Source organism: Oncorhynchus mykiss, chromosome 30 (genome assembly GCF_013265735.2).
Source record: "Oncorhynchus mykiss isolate Arlee chromosome 30, USDA_OmykA_1.1, whole genome shotgun sequence".
Taxonomy (NCBI): Eukaryota; Metazoa; Chordata; class Actinopteri; order Salmoniformes; family Salmonidae; genus Oncorhynchus; species Oncorhynchus mykiss.
This window is the reverse complement of record NC_050570.1, coordinates 38,272,507-38,293,925: the sequence shown is the minus strand read 5'-3', so window position 1 is coordinate 38,293,925 and position 21,419 is coordinate 38,272,507. Positions and strand designations below refer to the sequence as shown.

At 45.9% G+C, this 21,419-nt stretch overlaps 2 protein-coding genes across 4 annotated transcripts in view; one reads left to right on the top strand and one right to left on the bottom strand.

Annotated features, from left to right (window-relative positions):
- LOC110521000 (ribonucleoprotein PTB-binding 2) overlaps positions 1 to 5,960 on the top strand; it is a 90,152-nt gene extending 84,192 nt beyond the window's left edge. For all 3 annotated transcript variants that reach the window (XM_036968785.1, XM_036968784.1, XM_036968786.1), the window contains 2 exons: positions 222 to 434; positions 2,743 to 5,960. In XM_036968785.1, coding sequence (XP_036824680.1) covers positions 222 to 434; positions 2,743 to 2,880 — 351 coding nt within the window. In that variant the 3' untranslated portion in view covers positions 2,881 to 5,960. The remainder of the gene's footprint in view (positions 1 to 221; positions 435 to 2,742) is intronic.
- Positions 5,961 to 8,828: 2,868 nt separating this feature from the next.
- Positions 8,829 to 21,419, bottom strand: part of LOC110521800 (tyrosine-protein kinase JAK1) — a 54,646-nt gene continuing 42,055 nt past the window's right edge. The window contains exons 15-24 of the mRNA XM_036968783.1: positions 21,107 to 21,242; positions 19,546 to 19,697; positions 18,998 to 19,148; positions 18,158 to 18,246; positions 17,803 to 17,995; positions 17,558 to 17,682; positions 15,713 to 15,885; positions 14,851 to 14,968; positions 13,543 to 13,653; positions 8,829 to 10,552 (exon numbers count right to left, since the gene is read on the bottom strand). Coding sequence (XP_036824678.1) covers positions 10,445 to 10,552; positions 13,543 to 13,653; positions 14,851 to 14,968; positions 15,713 to 15,885; positions 17,558 to 17,682; positions 17,803 to 17,995; positions 18,158 to 18,246; positions 18,998 to 19,148; positions 19,546 to 19,697; positions 21,107 to 21,242 — 1,356 coding nt within the window. The 3' untranslated portion in view covers positions 8,829 to 10,444. The remainder of the gene's footprint in view (positions 10,553 to 13,542; positions 13,654 to 14,850; positions 14,969 to 15,712; positions 15,886 to 17,557; positions 17,683 to 17,802; positions 17,996 to 18,157; positions 18,247 to 18,997; positions 19,149 to 19,545; positions 19,698 to 21,106; positions 21,243 to 21,419) is intronic.

Below are 21,419 nucleotides of genomic sequence, written 5' to 3'. Positions count from 1 at the left end.
GGATATCCTGCTGGGAGAGGCTGTCCTTCCACACCAGAGTAGGTGTCACGTCACAGGAGGTGTCAAAGAGTGTTGCTGTATCTGTGTGTGAAATGACAGGAGGCGGATGCGAATAAGCCCCTGTGTGGGTTTCTCTGTGCGGTCAGTAACTATGTGTGTGTTCTCTCTCGCTCTCTCTCTCTGTCTCTCTCGCTCTCTCTCTCGCTCCCCCCCCCCCCCAGGAGGCTGACGTGTGTAAGCCGCTGGGTGTGTCTCTACATGCGGTCAGTAACAGTGGTGCCCAGTCGGTGCTGCCAGCCTACAGCTCCATCCCTATGATGCCAGGCTTCATGACCGTGCCACCTCCCTCCACACACACACTCCCACCCAGCCCTGTCACACACACTCAGAGTGCCCACGCCCAAGCGGCCAGCGAATGGAACCAGTATTACTATGTAAGTCGCATGATGGTGATTTTATTCCAGATTTTGTTGTTTGTTAGAGACAGACACTGGCCAGACACTCATTATGGCCAGACTCCAGTATGAAAGTGGGAGAATCAGTGCAACTGCTTTGTTGCGCAAAGGGACATGTCAAAATGCAGAATTCGGGCACTTTAGCAGGTCTTTATTTATATAAAAAATCTGATTTATAGAAATGTCTATGTTAAAGAGCACTCCGTTTAACATAAAGGGCTTTTAAAATGTGTGTGCAATTTCTACTTAAAATATCAAAGGGACACAAAAAGCACTTATTTCGTGGAAAGACCCAACTATATCAGTTATTTAGAAGACGCACTTGTAGTGTAGTTAGTACTATGCTTAGTACTTACACTACATGAGCAAAAGTTTCAAAAAAGTTTCATTCATTCCAAAATCATGGGCATTACTATGTTGGTCTCCCCTTTGCTGCTATAACAGCCTCCACTATTCTGGGAAGGCTTTCCATTAGATGTTGGAACATTGCTGCGGGGACTTGCTTCCATTCAGCCTTAGTCCAATGAGTATTAGTGAGGTTGGGCGATTAGTCCTGTCCAATTCATCCCAAATGTGTTCGATGGGGTTGAGGTCAGGGCTCTGTGTAGGCCAGTCAAGTTCTTCCACATCGATCTCGACAAACCACTTCTGTATGGACCTCGTTTTGTGCACAGGGGCATTGTCATGCTGAAACAGGAAAGGGCCTTCCCCAAACTGTTGCCACAAAATTGGAAGCACCGAATCGTCTAAAATGTCATTGGATGCTGTAGCATTAAGATTTCCCTTTACTGGAACTAAGGGGCCTAGCCCGAACCATGAAACACAGACCCAAACCATTATTCCTCCTCGACCAAACAGTTGGCACTATGCATTTGGGCAGGTAGCGTTCTCCTTGCATCTGCTAAACCCAGATTTGTCCAATAAGTGTGATTCATCACTCCAGAGAATGCGTCTCCACTGCTCCAGTCTAATGGCGGCGAGCTTTACACCACTCTAGCCGACGCTTGGCACTGCGCATGGTGATCTTAGGCTTGTGTGCGACTGCTCGGCCATGGAAACCCATTTCATAAAGCTCCTGACGAACAGTTATTGTGCTGACGTTGCTTCCAGAGGCAGTTTGGAACTGGGTAGTGAGTGTTGCAACTGAGGAGAGACGATTTTTGCATGCTACGCTCTTCAGTACTCGGCTGACCCATTCTATGAGCTTGTGTTGCCTACCACTTGCTCCTAGAAGTTTCCACTTCACAATAACAGCACTTACAGTTGACTGGGGCAGCTCTAGCAGGGCAAAAATGTATGAACTGTCTTGTTGGAAAGGTGGCATCCTATGACAGGTGCCACGCTGAAAGTCACTGAGCTCTTCAGTAAGGCCATTCTCCTGCCATTGTTTGTCTATGGAGATTGCATGGCTGTGTGCTAGATTTTATACACCTGTCAGCAATGGGTGTGGCTGAAATAGCCACCTCCACTAATTTGAAGCGTTGTCCAGATACTTTTGTGTATATATAGTGTATTAAATGTTGCTAGAGGCATTTTCCTTGCAGGCTGTACTAGTAGTATGAGTGTGAGGCGCCAGCCCCACTTCCTGAGTGTGTGAAGTGTGAGAGAGGGGGAGAAGGACATTAGGAGACAAGCTGAGCTGAGCAGATGGGAGGATTTACCCAGACACTTGAGCTGAACTCTCTCTTAAAATACTGACTTAATAATACTCTATTTTGTACGGACACACTCTCCACCACCTCCTCCCGTCTCAATCTCTTCCCTCCTCTTCCCCTCTCACTACCAGCGAAGATGCAAACACTGGGGACCCAGGTAGTGAGATCAGACCAGAAATGGGACACATACCCGATGTCTGGGTGTAGTCTGTCTCAACCATATACTGTGCTCAGTGGACTGAAGTTCATGGGACAGTATATGCACATGCAGTCAGGTCTGGGGTTGGGACGGTATATGTACATGCAGTCAGGTCTGGGGTTGGGACGGTATATGTACATGCAGTCAGGTCTGGGGTTGGGACGGTATATGTACATGCAGTCAGGTCTGGGGTTGTGACGGTATATGTACATGCAGTCAGGTCTGGGGTTGTGACGGTATATGTACATGCAGTCAGGTCTGGGGTTGGGACGGTATATGGAGAAGGTTTAGTGAGGGGTCTGGATCTTACAGTAAGTAGTCGTGTTTACTTTGTCTCTCTCCACCCTTCAATCTTATATCGTCTTCTCTCTCTCTCTCCGTTTCCTCCCTCCCTTGCTCTCTCTCTCTCTCTCTCTCTCTCGCTGTCTCTCAGAATCAGGCTCGGGGGCAGAAGCGGGAGTACCCTCACTTGGCGGTGCAGAATATGACATCAGAGGGTGTGTATGTGGGGCAGCACTCCCAGGGGCTAGGGGGGCAGTACGCTGACTACTTCAAGAAGAAGAGGATCTAGAGATGACCTATGACCCTCCCCCGGCCTCCCTCTCCCTGACCTCCTGCACCCTAACTCCTAACCCCTACAGTACATACACACAGTCTCGGGTTTAGTGTTGTACGACTTTGGTAAACACACACACCGTTATGTCGCTTTTGTCCTTTTTCAAGCCTTAATTCTGAACTATTACTCTCTTCTCAGTTGATGTGTAAATGTTTATTGACTAATAATCTGTACATTGTTTGTAATGTATATATGAGCTGCTTTTGTATTTTATGGCCAATCAGTCAGTCTGCCTTGTTGAAGGCCAGTCACTGTGTAGTCGGGTTTCTCTCTCTCTCTCTGTTTTTATCTCTCTGTGTACTCTTTCTTCAAGTGGGGGAAACTGTACAGCGTTGCACACAGAGTTGCTTTGATGCCTTGCTGTAACTGACGTGTTTTTCTCTTCCTCGGTGTCTTTCTCTTTTTCTGACTGCCTCAGTGTCTCTTTTTATCTCTCTTCGCGGAGACCTTGACTTGGCGCGCGTGTGTGTGTGTGCGCTCGCGTGCGTATTTGTTGTGCTGTAAGCGTAGGAGTGATCAGCCATTCCCAGGGTACAAGGCGGCGGGTCTACCCTGGAAACTCAGAGACACAGGAAGGGGGACATCCAATCACTGCTCTTAACCTTTAACAATGGACACTAATCCTAACGTAGCAGGTGTAAAATAAACGTCTGAAACTAGATCCTCTACATACTGGTCTTGACGAGAAGAAGAAAAAAAAACTGTTGGGGGAGGTTCTCTTCTGCACTGTTCAACCAATCCAGTAAATGTGGAGGAGGAGTTAAGATGGGAGTGTTTCTCAGGTGTCGCCTTGTTAACATGCAAAAGTGGAACTCCCGGCTCTCTTTCCATTTCCCCTGAAAACTGTTGGGGACTCGGCCGATGCTAATGGACACTTACAAAGGCTGGTCTACTAGCAAATGAATGGACACCTAAACGTGGTATCTTATAGCCATTAGAATAGTCACCGAGTGGACACTTCTTAGTGCCCATATAGTTATGTATTATAACTTGCTTGTAGATGGACACTTACTAGGCCTTCATATGGTCCTGTGTTTGTGATAGCTACAGGTTTGAAACCTTCCTGTTTATAATGGCTGTTGTTTTCTGTAGGGGCCATGGAACAGTCGCTAAACGCAATAAGGTACGCAGGAGGACTCCCAGGTTTTCCCAGGTCCTCTTCTTTTCCCACTGTTTTTATGTTTTAAATGCAATGGACTTTTCAGGAACTGGAAGGACTCTGGAGAGACAAATAAACCAACCGACACTTTATTACCGCTTAATAAGCTGCCATTAGAAATGAAACCCGAAAACAGAAAGATTCAGGAGAGTAGCCATGTTGAATTATCTCAGAGATGTTGTGGACTCCAGGGTTGGAGTCAATTCTATTTTGAGTCAGTCAATTCAGGAATTTAAAAGCCAGAAGTATGTCATAATAAATCAGCAATTTTCATCAAGCAATGAATCTAATTTCAATTCATCCCCTTAAGACTCATGTCAGTGCAAGTGAAAAGGCCCTGAACCCAACCCTGGTGATCTGACAGAGGGGGTGCTAGGGGTACAAAGGCCCCAGGAAAGGGCATGGATGAGGGCTAAGTGTTGGCACAGGTATTCAGCCTGAGACCCAGGCAATAACGACAACTACTGCACCAACAAATATCACAATGCCAACACGAGGGCGTTACCTCTCTGCTATAATAAATCAAATCTGCCCGTCTCTTGATGTATCTCTTTTCACCTTTCTTCCTGTCCTTTTCTCTCGTTATATGCTACCTACTCTCTAATCTGTCTGTTTTCATCCTCCACTCTTGACTTGATGAGGCTGCGTTCTCCTGTGTCACGTGACTTGATTTGAAGCACTGATGTGTTTTAGTGCTGTCATATATCACCATGCTCTCAACGGGCGAACCATCTCAAAATTATATTAGTGTGTGACTGTACATTATTTCAACCCTTTCAATGCTGTTACACTGGCTTAGAGCCACACTTTTATTTTCACTGTGTGTGCACGTGCGTGTCTGTGTGAACTGCCCAGTAGGACTTGGTTTTTCCAGCCAGCTGATTGCTCTCTCCCACCAAGCAATGCTTAGAAGTGTGTGTGTGTGTGTAGCTTCTTTTTTTGTGTGTGTGTGTGTGTGTGTGTGTGTGTGTGTGTGTGTGTGTGTCTGTGTGTGTGTGTGTGTGTGTGTGTGTGTGTGTGTGTGTGTGTGTGTGTGTGTGTGTGTGTGTGTGTGTGTGTGTGTGTGTGTGTGTGAGAGAGAGACCATAGGAGTCTGTCTCTCTGTCAGTGGCTGTAAAAGGCAGACCCAGGCAGTAAATAATGTCTGTCTGCCACGTATTCAGGCACTTTAGGCCAGTCTGTTGTCTTAATAGTGTTTTGGTGATTGTATTAGCTTTTCTCGGCAGTCTCCCCCACTCTGCAATTACCGCGTGTGCCACAGTGCTATGCAGAGCTCTGTGTGTGATATGTGTGAGTGATTTTGACCTGCACATTTTCCCCCTTTGCCTATAGCAGGTCCATAGGTTTTTATAGTTATTCAGTCTAGTCTATGCTTTTTTTGTGTGTGTGTGTGTTAATAACCTGCTTTTGGCAGGTATGAGGGGAACAGACAACAGTGAGGGAGAGAAAGAGAGGGACAGAGGCGGGAAAAACAGCTCCTGCTGCGAGCACAGCCAGCGTTTATTGGCACTGTCGTTCCATTTGAATTCCTCTCTTTCTCTCTGGTCGGTCTCTGGCTGATGGGTGTGTGTGTGTGTGTGTGTGGCCAGAATTGAGCTGAGGGCTCCTACGGTAGGCTTCAGGACAGGTCTGTTACCATTTAATAATAGGGCTGATAATCACAGCACAGTTACCTCTGCAGGACATGTCTGTCTCCTTTAGGAAGTATTCCCTATAGTCTTGCATATACACTGTATGATGTGCCAGTTGAAAAGAGGGGGGAAATTAATAATCAGCAGTGTAACTGGCCTCAAGGGCCAGAACTGAGCATCTCTCGTCTTGAGTGCGTTTAGCTTTGCTAGAACTAGAGACCTGACCAGGGGTTGCAGTTATGGAGTCTCCCATATATATAAATATATATCTGTTGTGCCTATCTCTGCATGTTGCCAACCAGGCGTATCGTTATATTGATTGTAAACAAGATTCTTTACCCCATAACTACTCAGTCAGTGTTGTAGGAGAAACAGTTTAGTTGACCTGTCTGTAGGCACGGTGCATAGCGGTGACGCAAGTGTTGGTACTACACTGGGTGAGCCTGCACCTAGGGTACTGAACCATATGAACTGTGTGTGTGACCACAAAGCTTTGCAATACTGAAGTATTTTAAGACTGAACAGAACATTTACCGAGCTGTAGACATAGATTGGGTGTGCTTTTTGCTTTGTACGGTTTTCTTTTGAAAGTATGTGGATTTATTTCTGACCTAAAATCTCTACTGTAGATTTTGCAATATTTTATATCACAACTACATTGATATTGCTTTACTGTGAATAACTTATTTATAGAAGCAATTGAAATTTAGCATGCATATTTACTGCTTTAATCTAGAAGAAACTCTAGTTAATATTGCATCAGACTTTAGGAATTTGACACACCAAACATATTTTTTTGTTTTTTTTTTGGGGGGGGGGGGGGGGGGGGGGGGGGATTTTATTCATTTATATTGTGCATTTATTTATTGTCTTATTCCTCTGAAAAATAGATTTGTTTTCTCTCATTTATGAGCAAAAATAATTGTCTTTTACATTCCGGAATAAACATGGACTGAAAAAAGTAAAAAATGTCTCTCTCATTCACTGGCTCCCTATCTGAGAGCACACATGGTCTGTCCCTAGTTTAAAACCATAGAAATATAATGGATAGAACTCACCCCTATTTCAATAACCTGTTGATTGTTTCAAAGTAAAGCATCTGCTTTACACATATTGCCGAAAACATCGGCTGCCTCTTCCCAATATATATATTTGTTTAACCTTTTGCAAAAAAATCTTAACGTTCTTATCAATACCACCTTTTCCCATTGTAACGAGTGCTACTGTTTGTGTCTGCATACTGTAACGATACTGGTAAGTGGTGTAGGCCATGTTGGATGGGTCACATTCATTTCATGAAATATATATGTTCCGCTAATTTCTATTTCTGTGGTTTTACCTGTTAACTGGTCTTTAATCAGACCTTTTTATAGGCTCTTCTTTCATGCTGACCACACAGTTCGCGTTACGTGCACGAGCGTTGCAAAAGAAATAGAATAATTTAATCCAAACTGCTCACACGAGTCAACAAGCGTCTGCGTAGCCAGAAACTAAAATAGAACTTGGTTCTATTTGACGCATGACACGCTGAAAGTCCCGCCTCTCCCTTCTTCTCATTGGTTTTTAGAAGCATACGGTGCATTCGGAAAGTATTCAGACCCCTTTACTTTTTTCAAAATGTTGTTACGTTACAGCCTCATTCTAAAATGGATCAAATACAGGTTTTTCCTCATCAATCTACACACAATACCCTATAATGACAAAGTGAAAACAAGTTTTTAGAAATGTTTGCAAATTCATAAAAAACATACCTTATATTAATATAAGTATTCAGACCCTTTGCCATGAGACTTGAGATTGAGCTCAGGTGCATCCTGTTTCCATTGATCATCCTGGAGATGTTTCTACAACTTGGACTCCACCTGTGGTAAAATCTATTAATTGGACATGATTTGGAAAGGCACACACCTGTCTATATAAGGTCCCACAGTTGACAGTGCATGTCAGAGCAAAAACCAAGCCATTAGCTCGAAGGAATTATCCATAGAGCTCCGAGACAGGATTGTGTTAAGGCACAGATCTGAGGAAGGGTACCAAACAATGGCCTCCATCATTCATAAATGGAAGAAGTTTGGAACCACCAATACTTCTTAGAGCTGGCCGCCTGGCCAAACAGCAATCGGGGGAGAAGGGTCTTGGTCAAGGAGGTGACCAAGACCCTGATGGTCACTCTTAAGGAGCTCCAGTTCCTCTGTAGAGATGGGAAAACATTCCAGAAGGACAACCATCTCTGCGGCACTCCACCAATCAGGCCTATATGGTAGAGTGGCCAGATGGAAGCCACTCCTCAGTAAAAGGCACATGATAGCCCGCTTGGAGTTTGCCAAAAGCCACCTAAAGACTCTCAGACCATGAGAAACAAGATTCTCTTGTTTGATGAAACCTAGATTGAACTCTTTGGCCTGAATGCCAAGCGTCAAGTCTTGATGAAACATTGCTCTGGAGCGGTCATCCCAACAGGACAATGCCCGTAAGCACGCAGCCAAGACAACACAGGAGTGGCTTCGGGACAAGTCTCTGAATGTCCTTCAGTGGCCCAGCCAGAGCCCGGACTTGAACCTCATCGAACATCTCTGGAGACACTTGAAAATAGCTGTGCAGCAACACTCCCCATACAACCTGACAGAGCTTGAGAGGATCTGCAGAGAAGAATGGGAGATACTCCACAAATACAGGTGTGCCAAGCTTGTAGCGTCATACCCAAGAAGACTCGAGGCTGTAATCGCTGCCAAAGATGCTTCAACAAAGTACTGAGGAAAGGGTCTGAATAGTTATGTAAATGTGAATACAGCTTTTTATTTTTAATAACTTTGCTAAAATTTCTAAACTTTTTTGTTTTGTTTGTCATTATGGGGTAGTGTGTGTGGATTGATGGGAAAAAAACGATTTAATCCATTTTAGAATGATGCTGTAATGTAACAAAATGTGGAAAATGTCGAGGGGTCTGAATACTGTCCGTATGCACTGTATACCCACATGGGTGATTGAAAGCTGAACTGAGGTTCATACTCCAGTCCAGTTGGTGGTGGTAATGCACCTTAAAGTTGGTTGCCAACCGCCATATAAAGTCCACAGAAGATGAATAGGAAGAATAAGACAGACTGGAGAAGAGATTACCAGAAACAAACAAAATGTCCCATTTTATCTGTGGATTAATTGTCAGAGTAGAGAACACACGATTTTGTGTGACTCAAAATGGGTCAAAATTCTACAAAGATCCAGGGGAAAAAAGGACCTTGTGCATTTCAGTAAAATAACAACCTCATTTTTATATCCCAGCAAGCTAACTAGCTAAATGTTCATGTGTTTCGACCTGTCCCTAAATTAATATAGTTGGTTCAGAGTTCGTTTTGATATTTCAACCTGCGGCTGGACAAAAATCAACAATGCGCGCGATGGTACACACACATGCGCATGCCCGGTGCAGTCAGCATGTTTCTCTTTTGTCTCCTTCCTTCTGTCCATCCATCCACACACCCACACACACAATCTGTCATTCTGTAGAATTAAAAAAATAATAATTTCAATAAAAGACATGCAATATCTGACATACACATTATGGCTATACTTAAGCTGTTTAGAAATCTGAGCAGAGTACAGAAAGGTTTGGGATTAAAATATGTAACACTATACTGCCCTCAAGTGTCCCCTCACAGGTATAACATGTTCCACTAATTCTATTTCTGTGGTTTTACCTGTTAACTGGTCTCAAATCAGATTGTTTATAGGCTCTTCTTTCATGCTGACCCCACCACAAGCGTTACGTGCACGAGCGTTGACAACAGAACGTGGAACATCGCATGATGAAAGGAACACCAGAGAGAAAGTTATTCGGCTGGTTCTAGTTCCCGAGGTGGTTCTACAGTATTCCATCCAGGGTTCTGCGTTTAAAGAGGAGCTGCAACAGGTTCAGTCTTAAAAAGGGGAGGTGCAGCTGTCTGGGCTTGACTGATACTGTCATCACCCATCCATTCTCCCTAATGCAATCCAACCCACTGCTACAGTATACTGTATCCCACTCATCTTTCACCACTCCCAGAGAGGTGGCTTGGATCCATGCAGTCCCTGGTCCGATGGGGCAGGGTGTGAATGTCAGAATCCTGGTCACTTAAATATATGTGGTTGGCTTTTTCACAGTGTCATCTTCACAGTGGCCGCAGCAATCCCTCACAAAGGAGCTCACATATACCATGGTCCTTCACAGAGAAAAGGTCTATCTTACACAGGTCCAACTAAGGACCCCTCTCCCTCTGGGTTTAATGATTATGATACAAGTCCACAGACAGAGTAAATACTGCATGTAGCAATATGAAAAAGGCGGAGCTGATGCGCTCTAATAAAAAGGGGAAAGGTCACACTGCGGTAGCTCCCAGGTGGCATATCAGCCGACGGACAGCTCAGTGGTTGGCTAGTGGGCTCATTCATCTGTCAACGTGACTAGGGTCAGTGTCACATACAGTGAGGGGTCAAAGCTACGTGTTGGGATGTGTTTCATTCTATACGCAATGTATGTATACATCCATATATTATGTGATCTATAGTAGAGCATCTTAAAAAACAAAAAGTGAAAATATAGAGGAAGTCAGCGACAGTGTGAAATAAAGTGTCTTGTAGCACTGATTCCGATACATGTGGGTTTTTAGTCCAGGTCACCATGGTCTGTGACCCTTGACCTTTCACTCTTTACTCCTGAGATTGTCTGTGTGATAGGTAAGGCGGCTGCCATGTTTTACACGCTGCTGTTGGTGAGCATGCGGGTGAACTCGTCAATGAGACTCTTGAAAGTGATCCTCATCGCGGGGGTGTTCTCCCAGCACTTCCTCATCAGCTCATACACCTGCAAAAACACAGAGAAAATAATCATTATTACTCTAACATCTACTCTAACATCAGCTCGTACACTTTCAACACACACACACACACACACACACACACACACACAGTTAGATTACACACAAAGATTTCTAGTCATGCAATTTCTAGTATTGCCGAATTCCTCTCGGGCTCTATTCCATCCGTAACGCGGAAGTTCAGCGTTACAGCGTGATTGAAATTTAAAGGCAACGTTCCCACGTTAGGGGAGACTGCATTCACGGTAAACGTGACACATGTCAGCTCAATAGGAAATTAACTTAAAATGTAAATTGTACAATCTGTAACGCTTCAGCCCTTAGTCTTACGATAACAATGTAAAGAAAAAATAACGACCGTTTTTATTGACAAAGTGCACTTTTCTAGCTCCATGAATTGCTGAAATAAATTCTCTTGAGGATGGTAAATTGAGTGACATATTGAGAAGAGAGCGCATATTGTGAGTGGTGGGGTGACTAAACGCCGGTAGGTAGCCACAGTGCCTTCGGAAAGTATTCAGACCCATATATTTTTTGTTACGTTACAGCCTTACTCTAAAATGGATTAAATAAACAAAAAGGAAACTCAGCAACCTACACACAATACCCCATAATGACGAAGTGAAAACAGGTTTTTAGACATTTTTGCAAATATATTAAACAGAAAAAAACATACCATATTTACATAAGTATTCAGACCCTTTGCTTTGAGATTCAAAATTGAGTGCAGGTGCATCCTGTTTCCATTGATCATCCTCAAGATGTTTCTACAACTTGATTGGAGTCCAACTGTGGTAAATTCAATTGACTGGACATGATTTGGAAAGGCACACAACTGTCTATATAAGGTCCCACAGTTGACAGTGCATGTCAGAGCAATAACCAAGCTATGAAGCCAAAGGAATTGTCCATAGAGCTCAGAGACAGGATTGTGTCGGGGCACCGATCTGGGGAAGGGTACCAAAACATTTCTGCAGCATTGAAGGTCCGCATAAACACAGTGGCCTCCATCATTCTTAAATGGAAGAAGCTTGGAACCACTAACTCTTCCTAGAGTTGTCCGCCCGGCCAAACTGAGCAATCGGAGGAGAAGGGCTTTAGTCAGTGAGGTGACCAAGAACCCGATGGTCACTGACAGAGCTCTAGAGTTCCTCTGTGGAGATGGTTGTCCTTCTGGAAGGTTCTCCCATCTCTGCAGCACTCCACCAATCAGGCCTTTATGGTAGAGTGGTAAGACGGAAGCCACTCCTCAGTAAAAGACACATGACGGCCTGCTTGGAGTTTGCCAAAAGGCACCCAAAGACTCTCAGACCATGAGAAACAAGATTCTCTGGTCTGATGAAACCAAGATTGAACTCTTTGGCCTGAATGCCAAGCGTCACGTCTGGAGGAAACCTGGAACCATCCCTACGGTGAAGCATAATGGCGGCAGCATCATGCTGTGAGGATATTTTCAGCGGCAGGGACTGGGAGTCAAGGCAAAGATGAACGGAGCAAAACTTTTTCCCCTTCAGGAGACTGAAAAGACTTTGCATGGGTCCTCAGATCCTCAAAAGGTTCTACAGCTGCACCATCGAGAGCATCCTGACTGGTTGCATCACTGCCTGGTATGGCAACTGCTCGGCCTCCGACCGCAAGGCATTACAGAGGGTTTGGCAGTATGCTTGGGGTCATTGTCCATTTGGAAGACCTAAGTGTATGTACATTTCCGACTTTAACTGTACATATTACCTCGACCAACCGCTGCCCCCGCATATTGACTCTACCGGTACCCCTTGTACATAGCCTCACTATTTTTATTTTACTGCTGCTCTTTAATAATTTGTTACTTTTATTTATTTTTGCGTGGGTATTTTTCTGAAAACCGCATTGTTTGTTAAGGGCTTATAAGTAAGCATTTCACTGTTCTATTCGGCACATGTGACAAATACAATTTTTAATCTGAAGTACAGAGAGATCCTTGATGAAAACCTGCTCCAGAGCGCTCAGGATCTCCGACTGGAGCGAAGGTTCACATTCCAACAGGTCAACAACCCTAAGCACACAGCCAAGACAACGCAGGAGTGGCTTCGGGACAAGTCTCTGAATGTCCTTGAGTGGCCCAGCCAGAGCCCGGACTTGATCCCGATCGAACATCTCTGGAGAGACCTGAAAATAGTTGTGCAGCAACTCTCCCCATCTAACCTGACAGAGATTGAGAGGATCTGCAGAGAAGAATGGGAGAAACTCCGCAAATACAGGTGTGCCAAGCTTGTAGCGTCATACCCAAGAAGACTCAAGGCTGTAATCGCTGCTAAAGGTTCTTCAACAAAGTACTGAGTAAAGGGTCTGAATACCTACGTAACTGTGATATTTCCGTTTTTTTGTTTTTGTAAATTAGCAAACATTTCTAAAAACCTGCTTTTCCTTTGTCATTATGGGGAAAAAACTATTTAATACATGTTAAAATAAAGCTATAAGCTAACAACGTGAAAAAAGTTGAGGGGTCTGAATACCTTCCAAAGGTAGATACGTAGGTAGATCCAGAGATACTTTTGAGGAGATGGGAAACTCCATTGCAATCATATTATCGCCCATTGTGTACGTTGCCCATGCTATGCCAATGGGCCGTACGGTGCATTCTGGGCAATTTTGGGACAAGGAGTGATTTGGGCGCTAGTTCAAAAACCCAACATTAGCATGAGTTTCATCAACAAGAAGTACAACGTTACAAATATTTTCAGAGAGGTGAGATAATTAACATGCTATATGTAATGGAATTGTGTACCTTCGGAGGAAAATAGGCACTTTTCTCGACTCATACCCTGACTTTGAGAAGGGATTGCGTGACGATTAGCTTAGCATCCGCGTGACGCAGCATGGCAATGTGAACGTGATTGGTCGACAGTCTGCTGGGTGAGACGTTATTCGTTCCTCCATTCGTTGTCCAATGGGAATCTTATTTCCTCCTTTCGCTAATATCTCTGGTAGATCTTACCGTTCCAGGACAACTTTCAGGACGGGGCAGCCTCTTCCCCTCCTCCAGCACCTTGACCAATCGCGTCACTGTCATCTGGCCCCGAGTAGGACCAATCATTTTCAGGAACACCTGTGGGACAAAGAGGGGGGAAGGGGAGAAGAGATGAGTTGCCATGGAAACACGATGAAACAAAATGACTCCTCCCATCTAGCCAGTGAAGACAGGACTGACCGAGGGCTCTGACGAGATTCCGGAAGTGGATTTTACAATCCTCGTAACCCATAGTGATATTTAAATATTAGTGAAAGCGATATTACTGTGCACCCGAGACTGAAAAACAATTCCTATGTTGATGTCGTGCCCATCGGTTATGAATGTTTCAACCTGTGTTGGCTGGCTCATTTTTTTCTGGCAGGTAGGGCAAGTGGGAGGGGACAATAAGTAGCTGTTCCCTCTTGCGCCAGATATGATGGAGGAAACACAAGCTTAAGCAGGAAAAGCATGCTCACGCAAGAGAAACGGCCACTTACACAGACAGAAACATTGCCAATTTTTTTCAGTGGTAAGCGGCCTGAGTAAACCATATTTACCCACCATCTTTGGGAACGATTCCAATGGCTTATATCTGCTCTGTGATTGGAAGATACAGACCGCAATGCTGCATGGGATGAGTAGTTTGTTTCTCCCCTAACTCTGGTACAGTATGTACACAGTCTTGTACCCTTGACTTTTCTTTCATACATCGCTGTTTTTTTAAATCTAATCTTTTAAATTAAATGGTTCACCCCAGAAATGTTTGCCAAAAGAGGGGCGTGGCCCCTACTGAGCCCTATAGAGTTCTATTGTTGATGCATTGTTGTTGATACAAAGGCAGTCAGAAGAAAATAGTCAAACTAAACCACTGCATTCCATCTACAATTCTAGAACATGTTTCAAAGCAGTCTCTTAATGGTGGCAACTAAAGCATATAAGATGGTAATACCTATCAACCGTGAACCAGTTTCTGTGAATTGAACAGTGTGGTAAAGTGTAGGAATAAGCCTTAATAGATATGTAATGATCATGGCTACAGGGTGTTGATTAGAGAGGACATATTGGTATAGCTTGAGCAATCAGGGAGTTGGAAGGATGTGTGTGTGTGATGGCACAGGCTATGAGGAGTGGGCAGAGCCCCTTGGTGAGTCATTAGCCACCCTGGGAATAGACTGGCACCACCTGCCTCGATCAGTGGGATGGAAGGCTGTGCTGCCAGGCTTAGGTGTGTGTGTATGCGTGCATGCTTGTGTAATTGTGTGTGTGTGTGTGTGTGTGTGTGTGTGTGCTGACCGGCATGGGGCTGATGGCATTCTCACAGTAGGTGAGCAGCTCGTACATGGTGACACCGAAGGACCAGACATCAGAGGCCAGGTAGAACTTACAGTGGACCAAACACTCAGGGGCATACCTGGTACATGGGAAGACAGAGGAAACACGCCAACATACATCACACTGTAAATCACTATCTACACAAAGACACAAACTCTCAGGAATCCAACATGCTCTCTCTTTAATTCTTAAAAGGTGTGGGGGGGGGGGGGTGTTTATGAACTGACATATGGAATTGTTTTAAGATGGTCATAATGAGGATCATTTAGCTATTTGATTTTTGAATTTTGAATAAAATATTGAATTTGGTCTTTACTACTATAGCCCAGAGAAAAACATTGAATTACACATTCATAAACGGCAAAGTTTTGAAGTGTTTGTCCTGTATCTAGGACATATAAGAAAGCTGAGGGAATAGTTCTTTCTTTCTTCACATATTTAACCCCTTTTTTTCTGAGTCCCGTGACCCTTGTGGGGTTCGTAGAGCAAAATGGAGAACACTATGGTGAGAGTCTCCCCTTTCCATAATATTTTGGAGGTCAAACCGTTAGACATTTTCTTGAGAACACAAGCCTTTCGGGATGTCTCACGGTCTGACAAACACCGCTCTAGCTCTCTCCAACTTTCACCGCAGATGCGGAAACATCTCTCTGGCTTAAACCGGACAGATTTTGATGGGGATTGTTTTGATTATGATACTTTGATTGGCGCACAGATGCGTCAATCAACTCTCGGGGGGGTTAAAGCCACACACATGGGACCAGAAGCTCTTGCACCAGGTGGGATAAAACAACAGTAGTCCGCAGTAGTCCAGTCCTCTCACCAGTACACAGGGCTTTCCAGGTCATCTTTGACTGTGTAATATCCCTCGTTGCCCTTGATGCTCTTGGTCAGGCCGAAGTCTCCAATCTTCACCGTGCTCTCGTTCTCCACCAGAACATTCCGGGCTGCCAGATCCCGGTGGATGTAATTCCGAGATCCCAGATAGTCCATTCCCTGGAGAGAGGGGAGGAATTTATCCTATTATTTAACTATCAATAAAATAAAAATAATGTTCCCATAACCAGGGCTAAGGGTCAGGGTTAGGGTTGAACCGGGATGTGGACACAAAGCTAGGGTTAGGGTTGAACCGGGATGTGGACACAAAGCTAGGGTTAGGGTTGAACCGGGATGTGGACACAAAGCTAGGGTTAGGGTTGGACCGGGATGTGGACACGAAGCTAGGGTTTGGGTTGAACCGGGATGTGGACACAAAGCTAGGGTTAGGGTTGAACCGGGATGTGGACACGAAGCTAGGGTTAGGGTTGAACCGGGATGTGGACACAAAGCTAGGGTTAGGGTTGAACCGGGATGTGGACACAAAGCTAGGGTTAGGGTTGGACATGAAGCTAGGGTTAGGGTTGGACACGAAGCTAGGGTTAGGGTTGAACCGGGATGTGGACACGAAGCTAGGGTTAGGGCTGGAAAGAAAGCAAGGGTTAGGGTTGAACTGGGATGTGGACACGAAGCTAGGGTCAGGGTTAGGGCACGAAGCTAGGGTTTGGTTTGAACCAGGATGTGGACACGAAGCTAGGGTTAGGGTTGAACCGGGATGTGGACACGAAGCTAGGGTTAGGGTTGAACCGGGATGTGGACACGAAGCTAGGGTTAGGGTTGAACCGGGATGTGGACACGAAGCTAGGGTTAGGGTTGAACCGGGATGTGGACACAAAGCTAGGGTTAGGGTTGGACATGAAGCTAGGGTTAGGGTTGGACACGAAGCTAGGGTTAGGGTTGAACCGGGATGTGGACACGAAGCTAGGGTTAGGGTTGAACCGGGATGTGGACACGAAGCTAGGGTTAGGGCTGGAAAGAAAGCAAGGGTTAGGGTTGAACCGGGATGTGGACACGAAGCTAGGGTCAGGGTTAGGGCACGAAGCTAGGGTTTGGGTTGAACCAGGATGTGGACACGAAGCTAGGGTTAGGGTTGAACCGGGATGTGGACACGAAGCTAGGGTTAGGGTTGAACCGGGATGTGGACACGAAGCTAGGGTTAGGGTTGGACATGAAGCTAGGGTTAGGGTTGGACACGAAGCTAGGGATAGGGTTGGACATGAAGCTAGGGATAGGGTTGGACATGAAGCTAGGGTTAGGGTTGGACATGAAGCTAGGGATAGGGTTGGACATGAAGCTAGGGATAGGGTTGGACATGAAGCTAGGGATAGGGCTGGCCATGAAGCTAGGGATAGGGTTGGCCATGAAGCTAGGGTTAGGGTTGGACATGAAGCTAGGGATAGGGTTGGACATGAAGCTAGGGATAGGGCTGGACATGAAGCTAGGGATAGGGCTGGACATGAAGCTAGGGTTAGGGTTGGACATGAAGCTAGGGTTAGGGTTGGACATGAAGCTAGGGATAGGGTTGGACATGAAGCTAGGGATAGGGCTGGACATGAAGCTAGGGATAGGGTTGGACATGAAGCTAGGGATAGGGTTGGACATGAAGCTAGGGATAGGGTTGGACATGAAGCTAGGGTTAGGGTTGGACATGAAGCTAGGGTTAGGGTTGGACATGAAGCTAGGGTTAGGGTTGGACATGAAGCTAGGGTAGGGGTTGAACCGGGATGTGGACATGAAGCTAGGGTTAGGGTTGGACACGAAGCTAGGGTTAGGGTTTAGACAGTTGCAGTACCTGACAGATCTGGACAGCATAGCTAAGCAGGGTCTTCAGGCTGGTCTGTCCTCTGTTATGGGGCAGGTACTCCTTTAGACTGCCAGCAGGCAGGTACTCCATGATCAACTTGATGGCTCTGCCTCCTACACATACACAGATAAAGAGGTTTGAGCGGACTCAGCACAGGTGATGCTAGTGTACATGCCTGCGTGCGTGTCTACGTCCGTGCGCGTGTGGCAGGGGTATGCGTTCCTCTCGCTCACCCTCCTCCTGGCAGATGCCCTTGTACTTGACGATGTTCTCGTGGTAGAGTTCTTTAAGGATTCCTATCTCACTCCAAAGGTTGTTGCTCTGCTCCTCCCTGTTCTCTGGTTTGAGACTCTTCACTGCTACCAGCTCCCCTGTCCGGTCCCCTCTGGGGTCGTACCGACACAGCTCCACCTTGCCAAAGTGACCCTACGCACGCAGACAGCCAGTTACATACCCACGTTCCCGTTATACACCATCCACGTCAGCCTAAAGAGACTCAGGAACACACACCGTGACACGCCTAGCGGTAACTGCATACACACCCACTCATTCTCTGACGCATTGAAAAACACAGAAACGTGCGTTTACCTCCCCCAAATCGCGGATCCTCTTGAGGAACCTCTTCTGGAACAGAGTGGGGTCGACCTCCTGAGTGGGCGCCGGCTTGATAGAGGGGTCTGGTGGAGGGACACACACACTGTTACCCCCGACAACTTGTACAGTGAGTGGGTTTATTCAGCGAAGCTACAGCACACCAGTATGATGGATGTGGATCTGCGACATGACTGCAGTACCTCATTCTGGCCACAGTGTGGGAGTATTAAGGGCAATATGCATATCCAAGGGGTCCAGTTTAGGGGGAGATGTAGTTTCCTGGGTTCACTCGCACACAACACTCATACACACACACACTCTTGCAAGCTCTCTCTCTAGCTAGCGATTGGGAACGGCTGCTCTTACAGGGGGTATTTAGTATTTTATTAGGAGCCGTGTTAGCGGTTGCGAAAGCTGCAGCCACAGGAAGAGTAGCAGGGGAATGATGACACATGACTTACTGCATACATTCAAAGAGCCTTCGTACAGATACGTATGCACACAAACACACACAGCTCCTCCCACGTGTCACACACAGACGTACACATACACACACACACACCAGTAACACGATTTCCTTGGCAAAAAAAATGAAAGACTAAACTCTATGGTCCTTGATAGACCTACTTTATGTCAGACATTGTGTGCTATAGCTTGCAAAATAAATAAATGTGTCTCTGGATGACAACATTATTCTGTTTGTTATCAACAGTAGGTCTGTTTTCCTCAATAAATTAAGTCCGCTTCCTGTTTTGTTTCCTCTCCTTCCTTACTTCCTAGTATCGCAATACTGGTATCGTGACAACACTAACAAGCACACACAGAAACACGTACTCTGCTCCTCCAGCGTGTCTATGTCTCTGACAATGGCCCTGAAGAAGGGGCGTTTGTGGGGGTCGTAGGTCATGCAGTGAGTCATCAGTTCAGCCAGCTCTTTGCAGTCTGGGGTAGCCAACTGGCACTCCGCTGCATAGAACCTCTCCTTCTACTCACGGGGGGAGAGAGAGAAACCTCATTAGTTATCAAGGCAGAGCAAGCATGAGGGCATGTATTATCCGTGCTTGTCCTGGGCAGGAACTGAGTACCGCCCCCTAAAAAAAAAGGTTCTACTGCTTGAGTTCCTGTTCCTCTTATAGAACATTAGCTCACGAGTATGGTGGCGCTCCTGTTCCTCTTATAGAATATTAGATCATAAGTATTGTGGAGCTCCTGCACTGAAATATAAACAGCACCGGTACCCAAAATGAGAACCGGCACTTATTTCAGTTCAAGTCAAGCACGGTGTATTACTCTGGGTTGCAATACATTTGTTACAGATATGTATTGGTAGTATCTTACAAGTGGATCAAGGTGTGTGTGTGTGTGTGTGTGCAGGCGTGTACCTCAGTGAGTTTCTTGTCTTTGAGGGGCACTTCTCCGTCATAGCAGATCTCCCAGAGTGTGGTGCCGAAGCCCCACTTATCGGCCGCTACACTCAGGTTGGTAGAGTCCTTCACACACTCTGGAGCGATCCATGGGATCCGGTCCACACACTCTGCAGGGTGGCACAAACACAGCCTTAGGCACACGGTATGTGTTTGTGTACACTATACGGGGAGAGGGGAATGCATTTGACTGAAACGTGTCTCCCGCATTTAACCCAACCCCTCTGAATCAGAGAGGTGAGGGAGGGGGGGGGGCTGCCTTAAACATCGACATCCACGTCATCAGTGCCCGGGCAGCAGTTGTTGTTGGGTGTTTAACTGCCTTGCTCAAGGGCAGATTTATACCTTGGTGGCTAGGGGATTCGATCCAGCAAACTTTCGGTTACTGGCCCAACGCTCCTACCCGCCGCTCACTGTACGAACACATTCACATTCGGTGTAAAAACACACTCTATTGTACTGAACACACACAACAAACTGTTGGGGAGGGGGAGAGGTTTTGTCAGTGTTAATATGTTTGTCGTCCTGTCTTCCCTCTCTGATACATTTACTGTATTACTTTTGTTGCACTCTCTGTCTCTCTCTCTCCCTTCTCTCTCTCTCTCCCTGTGTAGTGGGCTCTGCCTTCCCCGTCATGTGACCCAGGCCACCCAGCCTCTCTCTGGCCCGGAGTCAATTCACTCCCAACTGACAGGAATCCACAGCCATGCCATGCCAGTAACACAGTACATAAACAGAAGGGGGGGGGGGGGGTGATGGAGGGAAGAGGCGGGAAAAGGAGAGAGTCCAGGAGGAAGTACAGAGAATAAGGGGAGAGAGTGGGAAAAGGAGAGTGGGTGGGGAGAAGGACAGAAAGCGGTGCGGAGAGGGGAAATAGAGATTGGGATGAAAGCGTCTTCTCATTTGTCAGATTCAAATGTCCCAGTGGACTTTCACACGGAGACATCCAGTCCAGTCATTAACTCCTCTGGTCTGTTTAACCGTCTTCACTCAGCCACAGACACCGTAAATGGTTGCCGAACAGAAACATGATGCCGTCGGAGGGAAATATGGAATGTGAGAAGTGTCCTCGTACAGTATCCTTCCTGAAAACAACAATTCCCCGACAAAACCTCACTAACACGGGTGGTCTTTTGTAGCTCAGCTGGTCGGGCACGGCGTTTGCAACGTCAGGGTCGTGGGTTCGATCCCGCGGACCACCCATACGTAAAATGCATGCACATATGACTGTTAAGTCGCTTTGGATAAAAGCGTGTGCTGAAACAGCATATATTATATGACTGTGAAGACATTCTCCTGGGTCACAAACCCTTCGGAACTCAATATACTTTTACAACGGAGGCTTCATATTTATATGATCTCACACTGGGCCCTTGTCCTGTCAGAGCTCATGTGGATCCCTACAGCAAAACAAGATGAGATGCTCTGGATGACAACAAAAACGGTCATTGAATATGGTGGTTGTCTGGCACACATTGTGCATAACTTGCCACACAGAAATGATTCAGTGAAGTCGTACCCTCTCTGGTCAACACAGTGATGGGTATGCCGGGGTCGCTGAGCTTGATGAAGGGTCCTCCCTCACTGTCCACTCCGTCTCTGGCCAGCAGGATGTTCTTGGTACACACAAAGCCATGCACCAGCTTCTTATCCTCCTGCATGCACGCACGCACGCACACACACACACACACGAGAGAGAGTCACATCAAATCTAATTGTATTTGTCACATGCGCTGAATACAACAGGTGTAGTAGAGTTTACCGTGAAATGCTTCCTTATGAGACTTTACCAACGATGCAGAGTTTTTTTTTGTTATATCCCAAGAGGAATA